This window comes from Egretta garzetta, unplaced genomic scaffold, assembly GCF_000687185.1.
Source record: "Egretta garzetta isolate BGI_Z169 unplaced genomic scaffold, ASM68718v1 scaffold126, whole genome shotgun sequence".
NCBI classification, from domain to species: domain Eukaryota; kingdom Metazoa; phylum Chordata; class Aves; order Pelecaniformes; family Ardeidae; genus Egretta; species Egretta garzetta.
The window spans coordinates 2,201,515-2,211,726 of NW_009260128.1; the positions used below are offsets into that span (position 1 = coordinate 2,201,515).

Here is a 10,212-nt window from a genome sequence, read left to right on the forward strand (position 1 = left end):
CCCAAAAAAAAAAGAAAAGAAATAAACAATTAGAATCGTGTAGGAAACTCTTCGAGAGGAGGAGTGGTGCGGATTAATGTTTTGCGTTTAATTTTGTTTCTGAATTAAGGTATTTGTAGTGCCCGTGGTTAGGTGGGAAGGGAGGAATCCTGGTGGAATTAGTAGTCCATTACTGCAGCAAGCAAAAACTGATCGTAGATTTTCCCTAAATAATAATAAAGGATTATTAGGTATAATAATCTATAAAATATAATTTATATCATATAATCTATATCATATAATCTATATAATGTAGTTAGGTCTTATAAGGTATAATAAAGGCAGAGAAACTGCAGGCAGTGGTCCTGACAGCGTGTGTTTAATGGCAGTGTGATTCGGCGTCTTTACCCCAGCAGTCAGCCTGAGTACAGCTGAGCTCGGGACTGCAGCCGGAGGAGTGAATCCTGCCCACTCCTTACGTGGCTGGGGAGAGCGCAGAGGCGTGGAGCTGCAAGGAGCTGCCGAGCTCTGGAATGTCCAGGCCCTCGCCATCACGCTCACTGGTAGATGGATGGACAGACACTTGTTGCTGTTCTTCGGTTCGGAGAGGGTCAGGCATGACTTCAAAAGCCCAGGCAGGGATCAGATTGCAGGGGCAAGCTTGGAAAGTTGTCTCTATCACTGTGTGACAGCTCAGTTTCAGACCTTCCGTCCAGAGGAAGAGTAGCTGAGATGATGGCTGTGCTCATCAGGCTCCGTAAGTGAGCCTTCAATAGCACCATTAAGGTTTATAAGCGGCAGTTTTCCCAGACGGTGTTAGAAAGGGATCATCCTTCTAGTAGAACAATTAGAAAGTGAGCTCACCTTCATCAGCCCCGTAATAAGCCTTCATGCATCTTCTGAGCACGGCACAAGTTTCACAGTTATAAAAAGTGTGATTGATCTGCTAAACAAATAATCCAGTAGCTTGGGTCTCTTGCCTTTTATTAAGCAAAATTCAGCTTCTAAGAAAAACTGTTTTACTAGTTGTCTGTCATATTTTCAGTAGGAGATGAGAAGATGAGCTTTTTAAGCAAGTAGGTGAAAATTGCATGGTCGTGTACCCTTGCGAGCAGTATTTCTGAAGGTTTATTTCCTTCTTCTGAGTAAAATGTACATCTGTGCAGATGTCTGCTCTACTGGGGAGGCTGAAGTAGCACTGGGCATTTTGCAGAGACCACTCTCCAGAAGACCACTTACTCTTTCCTAACACCTGTCTCATCCTCATTTGCACTGAAGACACTAAATCACAGCGATCAGTTTCTGTTTTCTCTGGAGAAATTAACTGATTTTGATGCCATCCAAACCCTTGCTCAGTATTGCAGTTACATAGGAGAAGTACTTGACAGCAAGGCAGGACTCTGTCTCAGGCCTGATCTGCACAAAAGGGAAGGTGGTACAGTGAGTTATTTGAATTTACATAAATCCTTAGTGGGGTTTACATTAATTGAAACTTTTACATGAATTTAAACCCAGCTTCTTTAACTTACCTTGGTAAGTGTACTAAGGATATTAAAAATGATGTAGCCAATTTTAAACATAAACAGACGAGCCAGTCCAAACCATGCTTGTGTTTGCATTTTTGTTCAGTATAGCTGCTTTGCTATAAGGCTTTTGGCTTAGTATCACTTTTGTATTTTAGTTTAAAAAGTCTGGCACTTGGTAGCATTCAAAGGGCGCTCATTAGGTAGACTTAAAGCTGTCTCATCAGCACATCTCAAAATACAGTCATTAAGACAGGGATGGCAGTGTGGAGGACCATTTCTCGAAGATTTCTTTGGGTAATTGACTCTTCCTTTTATCAGCAGGCATCGTGATGATATAAAATCTTGTATGGTAAAGTTTGCAGTTAGTGCAAAGGTTCCTGGGTGGGTAAACAATAAACAGACCATCTTTTAATTGCAGGGTAATCTGAATCACCTGGCTAAGTGTTTTCAGTCCATCAAAATGTGTTTTAATACAGTGAGATGCAAGCTCGCACAGTGGGGAGCACACGAGCACCAGCTACGCCAGTAGGATGGAAGACTGTCTTGTAAAACCGTATGAGTTCAGAAAAGATGTAGGGGTCAAATAATTGCTTCAACATGAACTACCAGCGCAGTCTGTGCCTAAATTCTTCACTATGAGGGCAGTGAGGCACTGGAACAAGAAAGATGCCCAGAGAAGTTGTGGATAACCCATCCCTGGAAGTGTTCAAGGCCAGGTTGGATGGTTGAGCAACCTGGTCTAGTGGAAGGTGTCCCTGCCCATGGCAGGGGGGTTGGAACTGGATGATTTTTAAGGTCTCTTCCAACCCAAGCCATTCTGTGATGCTATAAAAGGCTGATATGACCTCTGAATGTCTCCAAAGGGAGACTTAGGGAAGGGCTGTTGGCTGTCTTTCCAGCACTGGACAACAGCATTCAGTTCTGATGTCTGCGCTTCTAAGGCTGGTGGAGGGGGAAAATGGAGAGAAAAAACAGGGAATAAAACCACAAAAATCATCCAGGAGCTGAAAAAATAAGGATTATAGTGGGAGGGCTGGGGAGCTAAGCTTACTTAGCGTGTTGTGCTTATGGCAAAACATAAAACACTGAAAGCTGGAATAATGGCGAGGGGGGGAGTAGTGAGGATGTGAAGGTGCAGTCAGTCTTTGCTGGCCTTCTAGGCCAACTGAGGAGTTTTTTAATGCCATCGAGAGACTCGCAACTCACTACATTCTGCGATTAGAGAGAGAGACACCTTAAAAATTGTTCAAACTTCTTTGTTGCTTATTTGAAGAAGCGCTTTTGAAATCCTTGCTTGCATTGGTGACCAGCAGAGAATGTTACTTCTGGAAGGCAGATCTGTGTTTCATCACTGTGAGCCCAGGAACTCCTTGGTCAAGTCCTGTTTCACAGATCCTCATTTGCAAAACACTGTACAAGTTCAGTGTAAGAAGAATCAGATTCAGAGACTGTTTGTCAGGTAGTAGGTTAATAATCAAAGATTTATGGGTTCAACTGGAACAGCAGACGAGTCCTAAACAGCAGCCAGGTTCAAAAATGACTCATCTCCTATGTCTGGGAAATGTAAGTGAGACTGTTTTTCCACAACTACTTTTTCTCATTAACACCATTAAGAATGACGTGATGGCAGCACAGGAAAATAAGCTGCATGTTCACGTGTTTGACTGAGGTCTTCTGGGCATGTGTTCTTCTAGATGCAAGGGGTCCATGCACCACAGTAAAATTGTCCACAGGGGCAAGTGTTCACTCATGTGGACCCAATTAGAGGACTGAGTCCTGTAGACTTTTACTGTAGCAGAAGAGTTAGGTTGTGGTCTTCTCAATAGGAGAGCAATAATTTTAAATGTGATTATACTTATGCTCCAAAGAAAACCCCAAAAATTCCTTCTGTTTGTAATCTTCTTTCTAAAATTGCTTGGAGTTCCAGATGGTAAGAACTGCTGAACTACTTCAGTTAAGAAAAATTACATTTCCTACTCAAAAAGGGAAAACAAATTTGTATTGCATTAGTGGGAGTGGATTTTCAAAAGCAAGAACATTGATCTGCATGCTCTGAAGCCTGTGGACAGCCCCGTGAGTCTGCTTGACCGTCCTGATGTGGATGTGGATGCAGATGTGTGTGTTTCACACACCTACATCACCCTGGACTCTGGGCAAGGACATTCATGCTAGAGTTTGCCTACCCGGCTCTCCTTGCTGGCATTGAATGTTCTCATGTGGGCTGTGAGAACATTGGGGTACAAACAAATTTTATGCCTTTCTGAACTGTCCCCAGTGAGCTGTTTTAGTCAATTTATCACTATTCCTGGATTTTGGACTTAATCCTCCACCCATTCCCCAGTGTGTTGTTTAAGGTTGGACTCTGAGTGTTGCCTGGCATCAGCATGTATTCCTCTGGTGCACACCTCAGAGACTGTCCTAAGAAAACACATCACTTGAATTTTACGATCGTGTTTCTTGTGTATATAACAGCAAGTCACAAGTGAGGTGGGGGTCAGGCAGCCGTCACAAGTACTCCGCATGCAGGGGGAGCTGCCAACTTGTTTAAATGAAGGTTCAAATGCCAGAAAGCAGTGAAGAAGGCTGACACTGTCAAACCGCCTCCCAGATGTTTGGCTTCTTACAGCACCACAGCCTATTCCCCTTTCACCAGAGACCTCTTGATCATCCCCTCTACCGATTCGCCCCAAGCAGTCCCTGCAGCTGCACTTCTGAATGCCCATAGGAATACATCGACTGCCTACACTTTTGTAAGTGATGGTATGGAAACAATTATGGGTTGAAGGAAGGACTGGTGGGGGAATCCTTGCAGTTCTTGTACAAATTTGCAGTGACCACTAAACTATCAAGCAGAAGTTCCCATGTTTTCATGGGCTGATTTTTTTCCATTTTTTTTTTAAATAAGTATTTAATTCATATTCAAATGTCACTTCTGATAAGTACATAGAAAAACTGGAAAAGTCATTTTGTCCTACAGCATTTATGTATTTAAAAATTCTGAAAGTTCTTGGTCCAAGAGGCATTGAGCGCAACCTCTGCGCTTCCTGGTGGCGCAGAAGGAGGTTCTTGCAGCTTCATTCAGGGCATGCTGAGTGCAAGGTTGAAACACGCAGGGCCGCAGAAGGTCCCAGCAATCCAGCTACCCATGGACTTTTCCTGTAGTTTAAGTGGGGATGCCTAGGTTATGCTACCCTGAACCTTCCAGAGAAGTCCTGAATTACTCTGGAAGTTATCTCCTGTGCCATAAATTGTTACAGCCCAGAAGCTCACATAGGGCAGCCGAGTGTGTTCAAAGCCCGTCTCACTGAATTCACACGTGGCAAGAATTTAAGAGTAACAGTTCCTCTAGTCACTTTCATAGAACAGAATCATAGAATCATAGAATCATAGAATGGTTTAGGTTAGAAAAGAATTTTAAGATCATCAAGCCCAACTGTTAACCTAACCCTGCTATCCCACCACTAAACTACCCTAAGCACCTCGTCTGCCCGTCTTTTAAATACCTGCAGGGATTTCCTCTCCTTACCCAAAAGCAGCCTGTCCTCTACCATCCCAAGGATCCCTGTTTTGAAGCAAGACTGCCCCTAGTAAAAGGTTTCTGGAGACTTCTGAAAAACCACTGAACAACCCAACGGTTGCAGAAGGTGTGTGCTCGTGGTACTGCCACGGCTGCAAGACTCTTGAGCTTAGGACTATTGCTGATTCTTTGCCTTTCTTCTAAGTAGCCCATGGGTGTATGGTCTTGCTATGACTGTTCTGCTCTTTCACTCCAGTGCCTTGACTACAGCAGCGGAGCCCTGACCGGCGACCTCTGTGAAGACCTGTGTGTGGCACAGAAACTGGTGTACAAACACTGCCTTTACTATGACAGAGGTAAGAAGGTCATCCAGGCTGACTGGAGAGGCCAGCCCATCATCCTGAAATCTAAAAAGGAAATCTTCTCCAGCTACCAGCATCTCAGTATGCTAGAGGAGGTGGAAACACAGGATATTCCTGAAACAGAGCTTCTGCTGATGGTAGCCTTGGAGGTCAAAAATGTCCTGGGGCTAGAACTGTCTAACAATAGCATGGGGCCCCTGTGGACAAGGAAGAAGGGACCACGCTGGAAAGCACAGGTGGCCAGCATGTGGTCCTTGCTCCAGCAGGAAGAATATATCTACTTCAGTTTGCTGCAGGACTTCAGCAAACACGTGCTACGAATTATTGGCTCTTGTGGACACTTTTATGCTGTGGAGTATCTCACAGCTGGACATGCCTGGCACAAAACTCTTTTTCCCCTGGAAAACGTGGTCAGTCCCTCCCTTGCTGGCCACAGGAGGGCCATCATTGACATTGCGCTCAGCTTTCTGGACATGGTGCAGCATTTTGATAACGATTTCTCTCACCGACTTCACCTGTGTGACATCAAACCAGAAAACTTCGCTATCAGACATGATCTCACGGTAAGTTGAGTCTTTGGGGTTGTGTTGCAGCACTTTGAAGTCGAATTCTAGTCTGACAGTGGCTGTGTAAAACTGACACTTCCCTCCTTGAACAGCTTTTTGTCAAGTTTTTGCAAAGCCAATGCATTTACAAGTGACAGGGGAGCTTCTTTACTGCTTTTCCTCTTTGTAGTATGTGCAGCCACATTGCAGAGCGCTAGGTCCTGCTGCTTGAGAACTGTTTGCTCAGTTCTGATTTGTCTCACCTCCTCAGAGGCACCGGCACTGACAGGGTCCCTTGGATGTGGTGAGGCAAGGAGGTCTCAAAAGCTGTAAATGAAGCTGTAATCTGAACCACAGCAACTACTTCTGGTAGTGATGCCGAAAAGAAAAACTGCTTGAATTTGAAAGCTAAGGCTGAATTCTCTGACCTGGCACAAGGGGAACTCCCCACATGCAAACACACACCTTTTTGTGCTTTAATGTTCAGCTGAGCTGGCCTGGAAACTATCCAAGGACAGAGAGATGAAACTCCCTGGTACTGCTACCCTTTGACTTCTCGTTGTACAGCCGTAACTCAGACCTGAATGGCTGTGCACGTTTTCTAAGTAGTGATGGAGCTCAGCACCACATTGCTGAATGTATCTTGTGGACAGGAATTTCGCTGGTTTGGGTGGGAGCTGTGCGTACGGATGGGAGGCACCGCGCAGTGAGTGAGTGTTTGAACCAGGCTCACCGTTTGCAGTGACATCAGTGGAGTTACTGCACGCTGAGCGAAGATAAAGCATTTTCGGGGGCTTGAATGCTATTTTCAGTACTCACCGAGTGTTACTATAACACTCACATCTTCAGAGCACTGGACAAACATTGCCTAAACATATAGCCATTAAGAGCAATTAGAGTGCTTCCCCTTTACCCTTCCCTTCCCTTCCGTTGTTTATTCAGGTGCAATACAGCAGCTGAACAGGGAACGGGTGAGGAGCTACAGCAAGAAACTAAAAGAAGCATAGCAGCATGTAGGCAAAGCGAGGTACGGCGGGGATTCCTCAAGATAGGCTTTGCGCATCTTTTTCACTTACAGAGGGCTGTGACTGCGTGTGGCTGAGCACACACCAGAGCATCTGTTTCACCACCTGCTTAGAGGAAAAGGGATTTCATTTAGGAAAAGAGAAAGGATATTGGATGTGTCTTCCCTTACGAGTCCTGTCGGTGAGGCTTGCTTCTCCAGGATCCTCCCGTGACTTATGGGGTCCAAAGCCACAGCAGTCACCTTCTGGTATAGGAAAGTACTCTAATTTAATATGTTCTAGGAAAATTAATTACTAAGCAAAAATTAAGCTGCTGCTCGCTCGTGGCTCTCCAGTTGTATGTTACTTGCAGCCTGTTGGTGTCACCTGTTTTCACCCCGCTGGGCTGGGAGACAGGAGATACACACTGGCAGAAAGCTGCAGGGGACGACGACAGAGAGAGATTTTGATGGGTGAAGAAGGAAGGAGAACGAGAAGCAGAAACTCCAGGTGGTTTTATAAACCCGTTCCAGAACAGGGACACAGCAAGGCAGCCTCTTTTTTTGTCCCTCATGTTTGTTTTAAGCAATTTTTTTCACTTGCTTGTTTCTTGGGCTCTGTATAAGATAATAATAAATGCCCATAATAGAATAGTACCAATATTCCTCATGCCAGTAACGAGACTGCTAATGCCCAAAGAAATGTGCCTGGAGTGCAATAGTTTTACTTTGAGGATTATTTTCAAATGGTGGGGGATAAGCTTCCAGCCCTCACTCCAGCCTTTGCATGTTGTTTCCGCAGCACGGCGGGGAGAGGTCACTGCCTGGTAGATCATCAGGGGAATTTTAAGCTGCCGTGGAGCTACGTAAAGGGCAGGGCTGGAAGGAGGTCTAGGTGAATATACAGTGCTCTGGGAGAGCTTCCTATTTTACCATCAGCTCAGAGAGCACTAGAAAGATTATAGCACCTTAAACGCGGCTTTAAACCAGGTTGGGAGCCAAGTTGGGTCCTTCCTGCATCTCCTTAGGTACCTTCATCATCAATGACAATCATAACAAACCCCACCAAAATGTAGCTGTTTATAGGTAGAGTGTCACCCAGATCTGTCTTCACAGGGTCTGGTTGGATGCCCACACATTTTTGTAACAGATGAACTTCAGGGCTTTTTTTCCTAGTGGAGCAAATGATCAGGTTGTCAAAGGTGCTCAGTGCCATCAGAGATCCCACCAGGGTGCCAATGCAGGGACCCTAGGACTGGGGAAACCCCGCACCGCTTTTACTGTCTCTTCTCCAAAGAAGTGAACAGCAAAACTGCAGAAAGCTTAAGGAAGTAAAGAAGAAAAGAAAAAAAAAAAAGGTGCCTGCCCAAACGTGTGAAATTCCTTAGGCTACGTCACCATTACCAAGCTCTCCAAGAAGCATAAATATACTTGAGTTTTTAAGCTATGCTTCATCTCTTTAAGATTTTCCCCGGGGAAAAAGAAGTAGAAGAAAATGATTAGACCTCATTCTTTCTACTGCCTGTGGAAGGTTTATTTGGCCTTCTACCAGGCCAGACATCTTTAGTTCCTGGGGTTGATCCAGCTGCTGCTCCAGCCACGCAGTTCAGCTTCCCCTGTTATTTGGGAGGTTGAATCTTAAAACCGAGGCTATCGTCTGAGCCCAAGTAACTCTGCTTTGCCCAGGTCCCGGACGTTTCCCCACAGGAATACGCGTGCCGGCCGCTGTGAGGGAGAGCCTCTGACCCTGGCTGTCACGTGTTAAAGCGCAGCCCCGAACGTACGCCGACGGCTGCATCCCTGGCGCTGACGGCCGGCTGCCTTCGCCGTGGTCACCCACAGTTTGTCTCACGTCAAGCAGCTGCCACCCCATTGCTGGCTTCCTCTCTTTTCCTGTTTATTGCTGTGATTTATTTTTTTTTTAAAGTGAAATATTCGTTGGTGGAGTGACGCTGGCAGAAGCGGAGGCTACAGCCCTTCACTCCCGGGGTGGTTTCACTCCCAGCACAGGCAGCAGCTCTGCAGGCCTCTTTGTGCTGCCTGGTCACTGCTTTGCAAGCCTGGCGTCAGGGCAAGAAAGCTGATTGACCCCTTCAGTCCTCAGTCCTTGCTTTTTCTGCTGAGCCCCGCTGCTGGCTGGATGCTGTTATGTTCCATACTTCTGGACAAGCAGAACAAGAGCCATGCACAATAAATGAGTCAAACCGCAGCAAACAGGACCGGGCAAAGCCCAGTCTTGACTTTCGTCAGCCTCAGGGATCTCTCTACGGCTGAGCAGACTCAAACCCACTGAATGCAACGGCAGGTTTGGAGGAGCTGTACCAGGTGGGGGTACTTCTGCACATCCCGCTGCTCCTCTCCACCACAATAAAGTCAGGGGTTTGGTCTGGATGGGGAATTGTGAAATGATACTGTCTGGCCTGTGGGTAATTTTGCGCCATCACGTTATTAAAGGGTTGAGTTGCCATCTGCATAAGGTGCCACAACGAGTAAATCAATCTCCAACTTGGATAGTCCTGGTTTAAGGCAGATCAATCCAGTTGACTCTGGGGACGCATATTGTCCACAAATAATTTTCCCCTTCCTAGTGTCGCAAGCATTGGCTGGTTTCATTTAAAAAGTGGTATTTATAACACTAGTGCAGCTCCATTAAGCAAAATAAAGCCCTTTCATCGTGATCCCAGTTCTCCACTGGCAGATGCTCTCAGCACAGCATTTCCAAAAGCAAGCAGCACAGAATGCTTGCCTTATCCCTGTCCTGCAGGCTGTACCGTGCCAGATCTGATGGCTTGTTTTGATCCACAGGTGGTGGCCATTGATGTGGATATGGCCTTTTTTGAACCCAAAATGAGGGACATCCTCGAACAGAACTGCACAGGAGATGAAGATTGTAATTTTTTTGATTGCTTTTCAAAATGCAATCTGAAAATCAGAAAATGTGGAGCACAGAGAGCCAATAACAACTTGCAAGTGAGTACACACAGCTGCTTTACGCATCCATTTCTTTTAAAATCACATTGCCTGTGAAATGCACGGTATGTACTCGGAGACTGTGAGACGAAGACAGTCAGGCTTTTAAACGTGGCCGCGTAAGTGCCAGTCCTGTTCAGAAATCCCATCTAGGGGCACACAGACAGATCTTTATACTCACTGGTGTTTATTTATATTTGCCCTGGTTTTGTGTAGCTGTTAGCCCAGTCCCTCAGACAGGAGAATGGAGGGAGTAGGGGCGGGGGATTAGCAGCTCTGTCTCCACTAATGGTAAAGTCGGGGCTGCCCA

At 45.8% G+C, this 10,212-nt stretch overlaps 1 protein-coding gene across 1 annotated transcript in view; it reads left to right on the forward strand.

Moving 5' to 3' along the window:
* The window catches only part of DIPK1C (divergent protein kinase domain 1C), a 15,969-nt gene that overhangs the window by 5,246 nt on the left and 511 nt on the right, over positions 1–10,212 (forward strand). The window contains exons 2-3 of the mRNA XM_009641461.1: positions 5,279–5,947; positions 9,738–9,902. Of these exons, the coding sequence (XP_009639756.1) occupies positions 5,279–5,947; positions 9,738–9,902 (834 nt within the window). The remainder of the gene's footprint in view (positions 1–5,278; positions 5,948–9,737; positions 9,903–10,212) is intronic.